Source organism: Lampetra planeri, chromosome 21, assembly GCF_965212315.1.
Source record: "Lampetra planeri chromosome 21, kcLamPlan1.2.h2, whole genome shotgun sequence".
Lineage (NCBI taxonomy): Eukaryota > Metazoa > Chordata > Hyperoartia > Petromyzontiformes > Petromyzontidae > Lampetra > Lampetra planeri.
In genome coordinates this window covers 1,917,758-1,936,145 of record NC_136127.1, presented here as the reverse complement: position 1 = coordinate 1,936,145, position 18,388 = coordinate 1,917,758, and the positions used below count along the sequence as shown (strand labels likewise).

The window sequence follows — 18,388 nt, the reverse complement described above, 5'->3', positions numbered from 1 at the left end:
GATTGAGGAGCACGGTGGAAGGCTGGGGGAGAGATCTGGTTAGGTGCACAATGACGTGGCTGATTGGCTTCCTTAACGATAAAACACATTGACGTTTCAAAGGCTCACCGGGCACAGCGACTCTCTGCCAGGAGATGGTGAGGACTCCACTGGGAGAGTTGAAATCCACTTGCACTTCCTGTGGTGGCATGAGAACTGCAAGTACATACGGACAGTTCGTTAGAAATCTATTGATATTGTTGATTTAAAAAAATGTTGAACTTCTTTCTCACCGTACATAGCCAACCGTGCTAAATCGGAGGTGTGCACTAATATCGTACACCGATCGTCAATGTCTTTGTGAGTTTTAGAAAAAATTAAATTGGCACGAGGAAGAAGAATTGAGAGAAAGGATTTATATTCTTTACTTGTTGTCTGCGAGCGCCGTGCAGGTTCACTCTCGCCATCCTCCACAAGAGTGGAGACGCTGATATCATAAACCACGCCAGGCTGGAGGCCTTCGATGGCATAGATCGCCGTGCGAGGCCCCACGACGTCCTCCAGGAGGGGCGAGGAGTCGCCCGGCAGAGACACCGTCACGCGATAGCCCGTGATGCCAGGCAGGGAGAGCGGGGTCCAGCGCAGCACCAGAGAGGTGTCGCTCACATTGGTGAAGCTGAGATCAGACGGCTGGGGAATGTCTACAGCCAAACAGAAGAAAAACGGGGGATATGTCATATTCTTGAGAGGGCCACTTGAATTCAATCTCCAAAATAAAATAATAAATATTTCAGGAACTAATGTAAAGTATTAAAGGCTGAGTATTTGTAGATCCGTAGAATCAAGCAATTTTTTGTAAATGTAAGTGTTTTATACATGTTTTTGTGTTTAGTTTATTGTCCTTCCCCCGCACCTCCGATTAACATGGTTGGTTACGTACGGTGCGAAAGAAGTTCAACGTGCATACATTTTAATCTAGTGAATTTAATCTCTCATCTACCTCGCATGGCTTCAAATCAACATTTCAGAAAATGTATTTAGGAAATCCCCACCATGTCATTTTCAGAAGGGTTCTGCATGAAACCTTTAGAACAATTCCTCAACAACTTTGCATGTGCTAGCACACCACAGTATCCAGAAAAAAAAACATAAGAGGCCAGGTAGTAAGTTGGTAATTTGAAATATTTTGGGAAATTATAGCTTCGCGCACAACACTACATTAACTTTAGTGTAACCATTAACCCATTTAGAACAATGCAACCGATTCGCAAAAGATGTGCGCGATTTAAATTACGTTTATTATTATTCAAATAACTGATACGTGTTTGTAATTACATTTGTGTACATGTAATGGCTGCCTTCACACCACGTTAACTCGTCATGTCATGTACATTATTTGTGCGCCTGAGAGGGCACTTTAACCCTTTTACATTCGGGATGACGTATGTGCACATCATCAGTTTTACTTTCGATTCCGTTATGACGGAAGTGTAGATCAAAATTAAACCGGAAGAAAAACTAAAATAAAATAACTTGATCGGTACCGAGGCTCCCACAAGGCCATGTGGGAGGGCGTGTGGCACAGTGTAGCACCAACTATTGTAGAGTGCGGTCGTGTCGCTACGATTCTCTGCGGACGAGTACAAGGTTTTCAAAAACAATGGTGCCACTACGTGCCTCTCTGAACAAAATTCATGCAGAGCCGCTCGCTCGTTCTGAGATTTAGCGGTAGAAATGGACACCGTTCCACCCCACATCTTCAGACGTCATGGAACGGGAACGGGGGTTAAAAGAGGGCAAAATACCGGTGGAGATTGTGGTGGAGTAGGGTGTACTCTCGCGGCCATTGCTGACGGCGGTGATGGTGATGTTGTACGAAACGCCGGGCGTGAGGGCGTCCAGGGAAAACGAAGTCTGGTCCGGCGCCACAAGCTCATCCACAGAGTTGCCTCGCTGCCCGTGGAGGGGCGTCCCGCGCACGCGGTACCCGGTCAGGCCTGGCGATGGAAAAAAATATAACACACGGCCAACGATCCACGCACCCCGTGCCGCGCGTTTCGCAAGACCGTCGGTCGCACCTCGCCCAACACTGTTTTATCGAACGAGTCTTTCGGCTATACACATTTAAACACGTTGGATTTTGCGACCAATATTATCTATAATTAATCACAATTCTGCCAAGCTGGTTGTAATCACCAGCAAAACGTCGCTCGAATTGTAAATGTCGTGGGTTTACTCTCCCACACACCGGTGTGCTGAAGTAGTAACTAACTGGCACGTCCTGTTTAAGTGACAAACCTTACCAATTGGCTGTGTCAGGTAGTGGCGGGTTTAACAACCCATTTATATTTACGCACTTTAACAAAAACCCACCCTCCCCCTTTATTATCGGCTACAAACGGTTTACTTATTTTTAGGAACGTTGCTAAGATTCTCAACTCCGCGTCGACAAGTAGGGGATGGGCCACTCTACTGTACAGTACAGTAGATGAACGTCTCGTCACCATCTCCCCTCCCCAACACTCACGCGGTGTTCTCTAGCCCCACGAGCGGCCAGCATCTCGTACACAGTCCTACACCACGGAAGCCCCTTCCAACAACCACACCAACATCTTCACCTTCTTAATCATCATTATTCATTGTTAAATAAAATAAAATAAAAAGTGTAAAAGATTTGAGTTACGTCCCAATTTCTATTTATTTACCATGTATGTTTTGAGTATGTTTTTATTTTTGTGTGATGACAAGGGGGGAATCGTGAAACATTATAATTAAACAAAGAGGGAGGGGGTGATAGTTGACATTTGAATCAGTTTACACGATGCCATTGCATGCATTTAGACAGTTTGGTTGCTAGAAATTTCCACATAGACCACTTCGTTGAGCTATCAAAAAGTGATATGGAGCTAAGTAGGACTTGCCCTGGTATTGTAATTCACATTCACATGGCTAATATAACGTTTCTCTCTCAGTGTCACAGACTCCGCTCGGATGAATGCGGCCTCCTCCGCGAGCAAACGCTCATTCCGGGCAATTATTGGCGGCCTCTCTTTCAGCGCCTGTGCCCAACGCCCTCCGAAACTTATACCCCCCCCCCCCCCGTTCATCGTATATTTGATCATCTGTGCTTTCCACCCTCCCGAGTGTATCTGCTGAACTTCTTTCGCACCTTATGTTGCCAAAACTATGCTAATTGGAGGCGTGGGTATCTGGGAAAGGAACTCGATAACACAACAACCGACTTCTCCTCCCTAGGCAGTACCTGGAGCCGTCACTCGCTGCCACGTGATCGTCAGCGCCCCCGAGTCCGGGCTCAAGTCCACGTGCACATCCTTCGGCGGTCCAACAACTGTGACGCAAACACGCGTGCGCACATTTTACGATTTCTTAAACGTACACACGTAACGTACTAACATGTTCATGACGTAAAAACTCGCATGCCATTTTTTATAAATATGCACACGTACGGTACAAGCATGTTCACAAGATAATTGAGAAGTCCACAGGGGCGACGGGTAACACACCACTGGTGAATGTTGCTTGCCCTGTCTTATCCGTGAGATCGAGCTGTTCTAGGATTCAACTTGAGACACCAGGTCTCACTCATGCGCAAATTCACGTATAACTATAACACTGTATAAACAGTGCGCAAAAGCAATACAAACTTTACTTTTATTCCTATTATTCACATTTAAAACAGATAAGTTGTGCTATTATTTCTGTTATTTGCAATCTTTTGCAAAATAACTGGATCACGGGGTAGGTGATGAAAAATAATAGGCTTTACTCTTTCTGGCAATAACACAGAAAGTGGTAAGATGTTCAAACACCAAACAGACACCCATTGCAAGGCGTCATCAAGTCTGCATTAAACATGCAAACAAACGTGATGTAATGTATACATTAAATCTTTACTTAAATCTTTCGTGACTGCAGGAATTCATATTCTTTGGGTCTTTCAGTAAAGCCACGTAGATAGAACAAATATGGGTGGCTTTCCTGTAGACAGAGTGTCCCATTGAGCCATCAGGTCTCTTTTCGATTACAATATTACGACGTTTCGATCGCAACACAAGCAATTTTCGTCAGGTGAAAAATACAGCGGGAGAGCTGCTGAGAATACATCATGGTGGGAGCTCTGCTAAGGCAGGGAGTTATAAAGGTTTGAGATGGGTGTAGCCCAAGGGTCAGTGGGCGGGGCTAGAGATGAAATTTGCATGTAAATGTAAGATCAGAGAAGTCTTGACAAACGAAGCTTTGGGGGTGGCCATTGTATTGTGAGAGATTAGCATGTCAAGGCATTTGCTTGTAAATGTGTAATAACAGCCATAGAGGGTTCACGTGGGGATTGGCTTGCCGGTCCTGCTTGTAGCCAATAAGGGTTGAGATAGGGACCATGGCCCACGCGTGATCACGACATGTCATCAGGAGTGATTGGCCTAGCCATTCGGGGCCCCAGCTAATGGGGAGCCGGATGAGGGGCGTGGTCCCGGGATTGACAGGGAACCATCGAGAATGGTCGAAGCTGTCCATGAACGATTGGCTGGGGGAACCACGTGACGAAGGGATTAAGAGCGAGTGAGAGAGAACGATCGGGAGCAGACTGAAACTGACGAGAGCAGGGTCACGTGCGGACGGGGGCTCGGGGTGCCACGTGCGCGGTGGGGACTTAGTGCGAAGTCTGTCCTCTCTCCGTTGTCTGCCAGCAACGGAAAGTGAGTGAGTAAAGTGTATTGTGGAGTGGAAATAAAAGGACCGATTCTGAAGCCGTCTCAAGAAGGATTATTACAAATGTAAGCTCGGAGAGAGCTCAGAAAAAACCATCGCAACATGGAGATGGAAAGAAGAAGCCAGATCCATACATTACAAAGTTAGATGGTGACAAGATTGTCATCAATCAGAGCAACAGAGCAGTTATTTTCGACTCTCTGAGTTACATGTTGCAATGGCTCTTTCCAAGCTTACATTTACAAGCAAATTTCTTACATTGACATGTTAATCTCTAACAATTAAATGACCATCCCACAGCTTCGTTTATCAACATTTCTCTGATCTTACATTTAAATGCAAATTTCATCTCTAGCCCCGCCCACTGACCCTTGGGCTACACCCATCTCAAACCTTTAAAACTCCCTGCCATAGCAGCGCTCCCACCATATATTCTCAGCAGCTCTCCCCGCTATATTTTTCACCTGATGACGATTGCTTGTGTTGCGATCGAAACGTCGTGATATTGTAATCAAAAAGAGACCCGATGGCTCAATGGGACACTCTCTACAGGAAAGCCACCCATGTTTGTTCTATCTACGTGGCTTTACCGAAAGACCCAAAGGAAAATGTATGGATTGTCTTTGAAACTGATTGGCCGACACCAGTGACAGCCTTCTTTATGGATCTGTCTCACTGGCGTTAGACCAGAGAATGCCAAAATGCAAACAATACGAAGGCAATGCAAACATTGAGGAATTTAGAGCTTGGGTGAGCAGCTATATTTATATCTATGGGACAAATGATCCCCAAGGTATGCACAATGCAAAAAGCTCACTTGCACAAAATACTCCCACATGCAACCTTGGAAGTACCCTCATGAAATAGATCCAGGAATGTTTTCTTGGTAAACGAGAGTAGTCATTAAAAAACGATGAAACTTATGTCTGCATGTTGGACTTCTTTCGCACCGTACGTAGCCAACCGTGCTAATCGGGAGGTATGGACAAATGGCTGTGACATTCACCAGTACTCTGCGAGCTCCGTGCAGGTTCACTCTCCCTGTCCTCCACGAGGGTGGAGACCCCAATATCATAAACCACGCCGGGCCGGAGGCCTTCGACGGTATAGACCCCCGTGCGAGGCCCCACGACGGCCTCCAGGAGGGGCGAGGAGTCGCCAGGCAGAGACACCGTCACGCGATAGCCCGTGATGCCAGGCAGGGAGAGCGGGGTCCAGCGCAGCACCAGAGAGGTGTCGCTCACGTTGGTGAAGCCGAGATCGGACGGCTGGGGGACGGCTATGGCCAGCCGGCCGGCAGCAGCGTGAAAGCACAGTGGACAGAGTTATCAGCAAGCGTAGGCTTCAGTGCAGTCAGCTGAGAAAGCTTTCAAGCAACGTTTTGCCGATTAGATAAGCGTAGCATTAATGATAATGGATTACTGCTGCAAGAGCACAGCAGTTTACAATAAGCTGCGGGCTAGCATGCTCAAATAATCGTTTCGGATCATGTTCTTACTTGTAAGGTTTAAAATATATTTAAATAATCTGCAGGTCAAAATGCAACTATTTGTCAATGTTCTATACAACAAGTGCATACGACACCCTGCAGCTGCCAGAGGCAGTAAATTTAAACACAATGTCATACCGGTCAACCTCTTATTAGTGCCTACCTTATTACAGACCAATTCAGACCTTATTGGTCACCCCGTGCCCTTATAAATCTGAACGTTCATCCTACAAAGTCCCATCACAAGGGAGAAACACAAACAAATATATATTTTTTGCCCGTATTGAAACGGCCATACACCGTATGAACCTGAAAACTCAATTTCAATGGAAAGAATACGGGTAAACCGTATGGGTTGGCAGGTATGCAATATTGAGAAAAAGATTAAATCACTTAACCCAATCATGAGCCAAATTGTGAACATTCATCACATGACAAAGAGGGTGAATCATTGCATGAATAACAAGATTCCAGGGTCAGAGAGCGCGCAGCAAACCAGTCAGCAATTTTAAAGTACCTTACTAGGCTCGCATAAGCCGTGCCAAGCAATTTTCATTGCAAAACATCAGATAGACCATTGAGGTGCGTTACCAAGCCAAGGAACCTCACCATTTGAAACGATGGTGGACGAAGGTTTGCCCTCCTGACCGTTCTTGACGGCCGTGACGGTGATGTTGTACTCAACACCGGGCGTGAGTCCTTCCACGGTGACCGATGTCTGATCAGGCCTCACCAGCTCGTCAACCGAGTGGCCGCGCTGGCCGTGCAGGGGCGTTCCACGCACTCGGTAGCCCGTCACCCCTACACAGTGTCAAACACAACGTGGGATATTACACTCCATATGCCGTCTCCCAGCTTAAAACTAAAAATAACCTGTCAAATATCCAATATCAAACGGCACTAACATTTCGGCAGCATCACTTCAACGCAAGAAAAACCTCTGGACGGGTTTCAACATTCAGCATCTCATCAGCAGTTAGGGTTGCCTCTACCAATGCTCGTGAACTGCACAATGTCTATGGGCAAGGACCCCCCACCCCTCCTCCCTCTGTTGGACATGGATCCCACTTCGATATTGAAATCACACCAAAGACAATGATCAATTGCATCGTTGCGGAGAATATAAAGTTACGAAATAAGCCAAGTTGGTAATTCGTCTCCCGCACAACTATAACATTAAGGAGGTAGAAATCGATTTCTAGTGAGGGACTGAAACGGTTATCTTTCATTTCCCCGATTGTTGTTATTCGTGAACGTTTTGGGAAAGCGGTTTTTATACAAGTGCGATATGAATACAAATTGTGAAGGTATAATTGCATTAAATGGAAAAATAAAACCAAAAATATAAACAATGTACTTTACGGTAACATTAAATATTTGACACATAGATAAACATATTTTAATCTGGCTGGACGGTGCACTTGAACTCTCAATCTTAAGTTTAAATATTCTAATAAGTGTCATGAATCAATTCTGCAATCCTTCAGGATTTGTTAAAATGAGCATCACTGTGGAAGGAGAGGTTATCATTTGAATAGACTGGCCCCTGCCAGAGCAATGTCGAGTTTGCTCCACTGCTGAAGGAGGCGAGCATGGCACAGGGAGACCACGGTTTTGATTTGAAGTAAAATTACTCTCCTTACATTCTTAAGGATGAATTCAACTACGTTTCAGAGACACAAAGAACAATGGGGACACTGCCCCATCATCACACACAAACGGACATACATGTGCAAATGCAGATGCACAAAGACCCCCTTAACAGACTGTTGGGGCAAGTGTTGTTAAGAGAGCACCTATGAAGCCCAGCATGGCAGACGAGGGGGAGGGTGGCCAGCACCATGCCCAGCTACCTTTGTTACCCAAATCGTGATGTTTACACACCGCACCAGGTACTTAAGGCAAAGTCGACCTATGGGGAGACCCAGGACTGGTTCAGATCAGCCACTGGTGTTGGCCATAACGTAAATTGGACCCGGGTCACTGGTTTCAGAGCGCAGCGTGCTAACCACTGTGCCACCGCTCCCCAAGATGTACACGCACACACACACACATGCTCACATGCACACAAGCCCGTGTCTATATCCACACCCGTAGCCACGCTTCGTGAAGGATGTTATTTACCATCGCTGAAACTCGCTTAAAATCAAGAGACACATCAAGCCTCCTTTCCTTTCACAGACTTCACGGGTACCAAAATGTAACTTTAAAAATTACATCTCAATCGAGACCACAAAACATCGCACCTCCTGCCTCTGACATTCCTCCTCGCAGACACCGGTGTAACCAATAACTGCATCAGAACAACAACACGACTATGTGCTCATTTCCGTCATGAATGGAAAATTAAAGAAAAGCCACAGCAGTGGGGTTGTGGTGGCCATGCAACCCAAACTATGGGCCGTATAGGAAGCCACGGTGATCTGTGCTGCCTCAATGGAGGAGGAACAACAACAACACTACACAAAACTCTCTCCTGAAGCCCTCTAATTGTGGCCAGCAGACTCCCCAAGATTGGCATTTAGCTTCCGGATATATCACAATCAAGAATAGAATGACCAATTTGTTTTTGATAAGAGTGCCTCTTTTACGCCAGGGCATCTCGCTTTACACACGACAAGCAACGTACATCTCATCTCGAACATTTGAAAGGTCACCTCCCCCTGGAACGACCTGGGGTAGTGACATGGCCGAGCAGTTATGCATACGCCACTTGTCATAGGATCAGATTTTCTAATTGAGCGGCCGTCCCGATAAATACTGCGGGTGTATTAACCGTAAAATACAACGTTCCATCTGCTTCACAGTGGGCGTTTTAAAGCTCACGCGAGGCCATCCGGAAAACAGTGCAGAATGAGAATTTGTATTTATGCCGGAGGAATCCAATGAGCTATGAAGATCTTTTTCACAGATGTCCTCTGGGTGCCAGCATCACGGTCTGAATTTTAAAAATGTACTCCCAAAAAAATACTCTTTTTGAATCTATGAAGCAATTATCGCCCCACACTCGAAAAACACTTGGCAGGCCCTCATGATAACACGTGCGTAACTAGTCGCCATGCGGCACAAGGTGACTCAAGCAGCTGGTCTGCAAGAACATAGTCAGCCAGTAGGGGACCAATGACTGCAGCATGCAATCCCAATTGAGCAACTTTGCCAATACACTTAAAAGATGGACCTACTTGATACGAGCACGTGAAATAGTCAGCAACTGACAAACGCTGAAATTAAATAGAAGGCAACTCTCCACATCGACGTCAAATATAAACTGCACCTGGAGTAGGAACCTTCTGCCAGGTTATGGTCAACGCTCCGGTATCCGAGTTCAGGCTCACTTGCACGTCCTGCGGGGAGCCCGGTGCTGCAGTGGAGACAGGAGAGAGAAGACGACTTTAAATCTGTGAACTCGCGTGACAATAACTTGACACTTGTAACGCGTATAAAAGTAAGGCTGGTTACGTTTCGAGGTTAACAACTCCCAATGGTTCTTAATGCAGAAATAAAGTTGAGCAATGATGGTGCAATGCGAGGCTAGGAATGGTGCAAGACAAAAATAAACTGGCACAATGTGATATCAAATTGAACGAAAGATGAAGCAAATGGTTGTGGCATTCACCGGTGGTCTGCGAGCGCCGTGCAGGTTCACTCTCCCCGTCCTTCGCCAGTGTGGAGACTCCGATATCATAAACCACGCCGGGCCGGAGGCCTTCGACGGCATAGACCCCCGTGCGAGGCCCCACGACGTCCTCCAGGAGGTGCGAGGAGTCGCCCGGCAGAGACACCGTCACGCGATAGCCCGTGATGCCAGGCATGGACAGTGGGGTCCAGCGCAGCACCAGAGAGGTGTCGCTCACGTTGGTGAAGCTGAGATCGGATGGCTGAGGGGTGACTACGACCACCCGGTCGGCAGCTTAAAAGCCAAACGAAGAGTGAGGTTAGCGAGCATGGTTAAATCAGATGCACTTTAAGCTTGATTGCATTGTTCAACATTCTTTAAAGAAAATAAAACACATTCAGCCTTAGCCACATGAACCTACACATGCTAGGACAAAGGCATTAGGATATTGGATTATGGTGAACAACCATAGAATATAAATACGTTTGTATATCTGTAGCATATATGCAGGATTGCAATTCTCTCACATTACATTGGTATTAACCTTAAACTGAGAAGTGACTGAAACACACTTGCATGCACAGCTGCAGTCAATAATTGTCTTGCCAGATTAAAGTCAGACTTATTTATTAATTTAAATATAATTCATGATAACCTCTTGACAAGGAATATCTCATTTGTAAGTGTGTCCAGTTTGCTCACTTTCAATATATGACATTGGGGCATGTAAACAATTGGTTATAAACTGTGCAACTCACTAACATCACCCCATTTTAATAAAAGCAATTATAATTAAAAATATATGTTAATAGTGTTTTTATTCATTGTCACATGAAGAGTGTTGGTTTACCGCCAGCCACTTAAGCTTTGCTATTTTTGGTTTTATGAAGAGTATTTTCAATGTCAGAATATACAAATTAATCTACAAATGCAGATGGCAGACATTTATTTTTAGTCGAATTGCAATGTGTAATAACATTTGGAAATCGCACACAATGCACAATGCCCCAGACAATAGTTTAAACTGGCAAAACAGCTGGAAGGAAAAACAACATTGGACGCAAAAAAAATATTGTTTTCAGAAAACAATCAAAATCCAGCAAAGCCAAGGAACCTCACCAGTTGAAACGATGGTGGACGAAGGTTTGCCCTCCTGACCGTTCTTGACGGCCGTGACGGTGATGTTGTACTCAACACCGGGCGTGAGCCCCTCCACGGTGACCGACGTCTGATCAGGCCTCACCAGCTCGTCCACCGAGTGGCCGCGCTGGCCGTGCAGGGGCGTTCCACGCACTCGGTAGCCCGTCACCCCTACACAGTGTCAAACACAACGTGGAATATTACACATACTCCATATGCCAAATCTCCCATTAGGCCCATGACTTAACTAAAATGTACCCTTCAAATAGCTACAAATTCGAACTTAAATGCTCTAATACAATGTGGATCACTGGAACATGAAGTTATAGATGCGCACACGAACTTGGCACATTTATTATTTACACAATCTAACCCAAAAACCTTAATTGTGAATTACACTGGTCAACAAAAAAAGCATTTTTTCTGGCCTGGACTTTTGCAGCTGTTTTAGACTAATTTCAGGGTGCCGATTCCAAATCTGATCTCAGAATTGCTCTATCACATCTCATTTTATGCTATCGGCATACCCTATTTTCATTGATTTTACCCGAAATTAACTCTGTCACTTATGATTGCAAGTTGTTGCAAGTCAGTGACTGCTTTAGTGTAAAAATATGGTGCTGTATTTCTAGGATAGTGTGTTTATAATATAATTTTATGTAGATATCCACATTTATTTAATATTTTTCTGCTGCAGTTTTTTATTGAAAATGCAATATTTGATATCTCAAAAACCTGATGTGATAGGCAAAAACTGATGCCAGATTTGGAATCAGCACCCTTAAAACCTTATGCCAGAAAAAGTGTGTTGACCAGTGTTATCTAACTTGCATCCAATAGAAATACGTAATCTCAATTATTTTGTAAACTGCATCTAAAGAACACACCTCAAAGTAATTGGTAATGTGCATCTAAACTAGGCGAAACGAGGTTAATTTGTAACTAGATTACTCAAAATTTATATGTAAAATGTTGTCCATCTCTGTAGGTGTTATTTACCATGGTTTCATTTTACTACCAAGTAAGAGAATGCATCATTCCACCTACTTGAGCTGACACAGTAACAAAAAAGGTAAACTTGATTGTTGTTTGGGTTAGGCCACAATCATTTGAAAAATAAAGTGTCACTCAACCTTTCACCTCCCTGCACATGTATCATCCGTGTTGATCTTCTTTGAAAATTACTTTGTCACGTGAAATACTAGGCAGCTGACAAACGATACATTTGTAATTTGTGCCTAGAGAACATAACTGCACCTGGAGTGGGAACCTTCTTCCAAGCGATGGTCAATGCTCCGGTATCCGAGTTCAGGCTCACTTGCACGTCCTGCGGGGAACCCGGTGCTGTGGTGGAGACAGGAGAGAGAAGACGACTTTAAATCTGTGAACTCTCATTACAATAACTTGACACTTAACGTAGTTACATTTCAAGGTTAACTCTCCCAATAACTTCTGAACTCAGACCTCAAGTTGAGCAAAGATGGTGCAAAGTGAGGCTCCCAGTAATGCGAAATGAAGCTGAACTGGCCAACATGATGTTAAATTGAACGACAGATGAGACAAATGACTGTGGAATTCACCAGTGGTATGCGAGCGCCGTGCAGGTTCACTCTCCCCGTCCTCCGTCAGCGTGGAGACCCCAATATCATAAACCACGCCGGGCCGGAGGCCTTCGACGGCATAGACCCCCGTTTGAGGCCCCACAGTGTCCTCCAGGAGGGGCACGGAGTCGCCCGGCAGAGACACCGTCACGCGATAGCCCGTGATGCCAGGCACGGTCAGCGGGGTCCAGCGCAGCACCAGAGAGGTGTCGCTCACGTCGGTGAAGCTGAGATCAGACGGCCGTGGGGTGACTACGACCACCCGGTCACCAGCTTCAAAGCCAAATGCAGAGTGAGGTTAGCGAGCACGATTTAATCAGATACAGTTCAAGCTTGTTTGCAGTGGTCAACATTAATGAATAAATGCACATATTCTGTCATTGCCACATTAACTTCTGCATGTTAGGACATGAAAGCATTAGATCTTGGATTACGGTGAATGGCATTAGAATATATTTGAACTCCACATTTATTTGAGGGAACTGAAATACACACGTGTGCCAAGCTGACTTATCCCTTCAGATTGAACATAGTGTGAAAGGTTGTCAAGTTTGCTCGCCTGAAATTTTAATACAACACTGCGGCATGTTAACTGCTCGCTACAATAAATGCAACTCACTAATATGCCATTGTAATATTTAAGTACTCCAAGTTGTTCAAGAAAGTACTCTTTGAATTTTTTTTTTTCCGTTTTAAAAACATTGTTTTACCTTGACATATCAGCCAGTCAGTTTGTATCGGGTCAAGCCCATTGAGCTAAGAAGTTTCTTTTCAAAGGCGACCAGGCCAAAACAGCTGAGCACGTTTCATAGGATGGGAGGGTTCACAGGGGCTGCAGAGAATGGCTGGTACGAAGATAGAAAGCATGTCACATGTGAAGGGTTGGCTTTGGAGGAATACTATTGCACGATTACACTGTAGGTTTCATGCCAACTAGATTAAAATTTGAAATAAGATTTTATATTATGGATTTTTTGTATTTATAATTTCTACAAAAGTTGATAGAAATGTCTATTTTTAGTAACGTGTAATAATACTTTTAAGTTCCACGCTTTACTTTAAGTGTGTCTCGATGTACAGGTTTTACTAAATAGTGAAATGCCAATTACCACAAATCTAGATAATTTTAATTGACAAAAACAAACCCGAAGCAATAAAAATAGAGAAGCTTGCCGCAAGAGTAAAGCCAGACCCCAGATAATTTTTGTATTACAAAATTTCACTTGGCTGGACTAGGTCGGCCAATTTCAAAATCTCTTATAAGCTGTGCCAGGCCATCTTAATTGTGAAACATCAGATGCACCATTCATGGGCAAGCCAAGGAGCCCTCACCAGTTGAAATGATGGTGGACGAAGGTTTGCCCTCCTGACCGTTCTTGACGGCCGTGACGGTGATGTTGTACTCAACACCGGGCGTGAGTCTCTGCACGGTGACCGACGTCTGATCAGGCCTCACCAGCTCGTCCACCGAGTGGCCGCGCTGGCCATGCAGGGGCGTTCCACGCACTCGGTAGCCCGTCACCCCTACACAGGGTCAAACACAACATGGATTTTACACATAATCCATATGCTAAGTCTGCCATTAGGCTTATGGCTTAACTAAAAAGTACCCGTCAAATAGCTACTAAACCGAACTTAAATCCTCTAATACTATGCAGATCACTGAAGCATGAAGATGTAGACATGCACACGTACTTGCACACAAGTACTTACAAACACATTCACAAGTGCATGTTAGCACCCACGCACATCTGGGCGCGTCTTGTGAGAAAGAGGTGGGCATTGTATAATTTGATTTAACACTCAGTCGTAGTAGGGCTTACACGACAAATATTAGTCACAATAAAAGGTTTTTGTGATAGATCGCGTAAATATAAATGTGTCGTTAACCCCCCACCACCACCTCCTGACACGGCCAATTACCAAAAGACCCAAAGAATATAATTGGTAAAAACTTGATTTGGAGCTTTCGTGACTACAGGAATTACTTTTTGGTTCTTTCAGTAAAGTCACGTAGAAAGAAAATAAATTAAAGAATAGAATACAACATTTAGATTGCAACACAAGCAATCGTCATCAGGTAAAAATGAATGAACCACCTCTACGGGGAAGATTTAAGTTTGTTTTCTCTCTATGTGTGTGTCTCCATGTTGTCTCTGTGTGTTTGTCTTTGTGTCTCCGTGTCTGTGTCTTGTCTCTCTCTCAAATTTAGGTTTGTTTTCTAAGAACGTTATCAACCAGGTAGGGTGTTGACTGTTATGTTAGCCGACTCTCTGTGCTGTATTGCGTTATAGCTCTAAGTTTATCTTCTTGGTTCTTTCGGTAAAGTCACGTAGAAGGGAAGTAATAAAATAATAATAAAAAAACATAATAAAATAATTCTCACGACGTTTCGGCCACAACGCAAGCAGCCGTCCTCAGGTGAAACCAGGTCTGTCGAGGCGACAGCGTCTGAATGAAACAGTACACGTGCTTGGAGCATATATACAAGCTGGGTTGGAAGGGGGGGGAAAGGGCGTCTTGACAAAATAATTTGCATATCAAGAGGAATTTAGCATATTTATGGTTAATGCAGGTATGTGATTAGTACTACTTATGTCCGTGCATTATGCAGGATTAGCAGCATCCAAGGGATGCTGCTAATATAAGTAGTACTAATCACATACCTGCATTTCCCAAAAATATGCTAAATTCCTCTTGATATGCAAATTCTTTTGTCAAGACGCCCTTTCCCCCCCCCCTTCCTACCCCGCTTATATATATGCTCCAAGCACGTGTGCTGTTTCATTCAGACGGTGTCGCCTCGACAGACCTGGTTTCACCTGAGGACGGCTGCTTGCGTTGTGGCCGAAACGTCGTGAGAATTATTTTATTATGTTTTATTTTTATTATTTTATTACTTCCCTTCTACGTGACTTTACCGAAAGAACCAAGAAGATGAATCCCTGCAGTCACGAAAGCTTTAAATCGAAAAGCTCTAAGTTTACTACGTTTGTTTTCTCATTAATTCGTACCTGATGACGATTGCTTGTGTTGCACTCGAAATGTCGGATTCTATTATTTAATTTATTTTCTTTTTACGTGAATTTACCAAAAGAACCAAAAAGTAAAAGCAATATAATTCGTAATTTGCATCTAAACAAGGCGAAAAAAGGTTACTTTGTATCTATATTAAATTACTAAAAATTTCTATGTTAAATGTTGCCCATCTCAGCGGGTGTTATTTACCATGGTTTCATTTTACTACCAAGTAAGAGCCAATGCCTCATTCCACCTACTTGAGCTGACACAGTAACTAAAAAGGTAAACTTGATTGTTGTTTGGGTTAGGCCATGTAATCATTTAATAAAACTAAAAGTCTGTCTGAACCTTCCACCATCATGCACATGAATCATACGTGTTAATCTTGAATCGACTTTCCAACTTTGTCACGTGAAGTATTAGACAGCTGAAACACTAGACATTTGAACATGAGGTAACTCTTCACAATGTTATAAAACACTGCACCTGGAGTAGGAACCTTCTGCCAGGTGATGGTCAACTCTCCAGTATTCGAGTTCAGGCTCACGTGAACGTCCTGCGGGGAGCCCGGTGCTGCGGTGGAGACAGGAGAGAGAAGACGACTTAACATCTGTGAACTCGCATTACAATAACTTGACACTTGACGCAGTTACATTTGAAGGTTAACTCTCCCCATACTTCTGAACTCAGACCTCGAGTTGAGCAGAGATGGTGCAAAGTGAGGCTCCCAGTAATGCGAGATGAAGCTGAACTGGCCAACATGATGTTAAATTGAACGACAGATGAGACAAATGGCTGTGGAATTTACCAGTGGTCTGCGAGCGCCGTGCAGGTTCACTCTCCCCATCCTCTGTCAGCGTGGAGACCCCAATATCATAAACTACGCCAGGCCGGAGGCCTTCGACGGCATAGACCCCCGTGCGAGGCCCCACGGTGTCCTCCAGGAGGTTCGAGGAGTCGCCCGGCAGAGACACCGTCACGCGATAGCCCGTGATGCCAGGCACGGTCAGCGGGGTCCAGCGCAGCACCAGAGAGGTGTCGCTCACGTCGGTGAAGCTGAGATCAGACGGCCGTGGGGTGACGACGACCACCCGGTCACCAGCTTCAAAGGCAAATGCAGTGAGGTTAGCGGGCACAGTTAAATCAGATGCAGTTCAAGCTTGGTTACAGTGTTCAAAACCCATTAAATTCATAAATGCACATATTCAGTCGTTGCCACATCAACGTCCGCATGTTAGGACATGAAAGCATTAGCTCTTGGATCATGGTGAATGGCAGTAGAATATATTTGAACTCCACATTTATGTAAGGCAAGTGAAATATACACGTGTGCCAAGCTGACTTATTCCTTGAGATTGAACATAGTTTGAAAGGTTGTCAAGTTTGCTCACCTGCAATTTTAATACAACACTGCGGCATGTTAACTGCTCGCTACAACCAATGCAACTCACTAATATGCCATTGTAATATTTAAGTACTCAAAGTTGTTCAAAAACGTATTCTTTGAAATTTTAATTTCTGTTTTAAAAATATTGTTTTCCCTTGACATATCAGCCAGTTTGCACCGGGTCAAGCCCATTAAGCTAAGAAGCTTCTTTTCAATGGCAAACAGGCCAAAACAGCTGAGCATGTTACATAGGATGGGAGTGTTCACAGGGGCTGCAGAGAATGGCTGGAAACGAAGATAGGAAACATGTTACGTGGGAAGGGTGGGTTTAGGGGGGCTGCACAGTACGGCTAATGCAACGGTAGCAAGCATGTTACATGTGAAGAGTGGGCTTTGGAGGAATACTATTGCACCATTACACTGTTGGCTTAATGCAAACTAGCTTAAGCTTTGAAATCACAGATTTTATATTACGGAAAAATCTAAATAAGTCAAATTTTGTCTGTCTGTCTCTGTCTGTGGATGCAACTTGCAACGGTTTGAACTCACAAACTGTAGGGTTTAGATATTTTAACAAGTACCCAGATACCACATAAGCCCCGGGGTGAGCCAGCGCGATTCGTATTTAACATCCGTCAACTGTAAAGTAGCAAAATTAACAATGTATTATTATTTATTATTATATTACTACGCCAAGCGCATGCCAAAGCACGCATCTGCGAGAAAGCTGACCCGTGGTTGCCCTAGCAACACACACACGATCGGTGGGGGGAGGGGGGAATTTTTAATTCGCGTTCAAAATGCAACAAAATACACAGGACTGAGCAAAAGTTTTCACACCAATGTTCTCTTCTCACCCCCACCACCCCAATGTGTGCAGTTACTACTATAGAGTCGGTAAATACTACGACTATAGTCCGTAGATACTACTTTAGTGTGGGCGGGGGGGGGGGATGGTGAGAGTGGGGTTAGCGGCCCAGCCCCAGCCTGCCAAGGTGCCACCTCGGCCAGCTGAGCAAACTAGGCAAGGCCGGGGATTCTGCACGGGAATAGGCCTCACCACGGCACTGTTAAGTTAGTAGTTAGTACTATAGTGTCGATAGATACTATTATAGAGTCGGCATATACGGCTATAGAGTAGGTAGATACTACAGTAGAGTCCGGAGATACTACTGCAGAGTCGGCAGATGCTACTGTAAAGTCAGTAGATACTGCTATACAATCTGCAGATACTACTAAAGAGTCTGCAGATACTGCTATAGTTAGAAGTTACTACTAAAGAGTCAGTTACTACTATAGAGTTAGTAGTTACTACTATAGTCAGTGGATACCAGAGGTGTGGACTCGAGTCATGTGACTTGGACTCGAGTCAGACTCGAGTCATGAATTTGACGACTTGCGACTCGACTTGGACTTGCATAACAATG

The 18,388-nt window shown here is 44.5% G+C and overlaps 1 protein-coding gene across 6 annotated transcripts in view; it reads right to left on the bottom strand.

Moving 5' to 3' along the window:
- LOC144724512 (tenascin-X-like) overlaps positions 1–18,388 on the bottom strand; it is a 166,160-nt gene that overhangs the window by 49,498 nt on the left and 98,274 nt on the right. For 4 of the 6 annotated variants that reach the window (XM_078603716.1, XM_078603715.1, XM_078603718.1 and 1 more), the window contains 14 exons: positions 16,383–16,676; positions 16,061–16,147; positions 13,886–14,077; positions 12,533–12,826; positions 12,210–12,296; positions 10,932–11,123; positions 9,813–10,106; positions 9,471–9,557; positions 6,806–6,997; positions 5,714–5,986; positions 3,242–3,328; positions 1,785–1,976; positions 408–680; positions 109–195 (listed from right to left, as the gene is read on the bottom strand). In XM_078603716.1, coding sequence (XP_078459842.1) covers positions 109–195; positions 408–680; positions 1,785–1,976; positions 3,242–3,328; positions 5,714–5,986; positions 6,806–6,997; positions 9,471–9,557; positions 9,813–10,106; positions 10,932–11,123; positions 12,210–12,296; positions 12,533–12,826; positions 13,886–14,077; positions 16,061–16,147; positions 16,383–16,676 — 2,631 coding nt within the window. The remainder of the gene's footprint in view (positions 1–108; positions 196–407; positions 681–1,784; positions 1,977–3,241; positions 3,329–5,713; positions 5,987–6,805; positions 6,998–9,470; positions 9,558–9,812; positions 10,107–10,931; positions 11,124–12,209; positions 12,297–12,532; positions 12,827–13,885; positions 14,078–16,060; positions 16,148–16,382; positions 16,677–18,388) is intronic. The other 2 variants (XM_078603719.1, XM_078603721.1) reach the window with 2 other exon arrangements.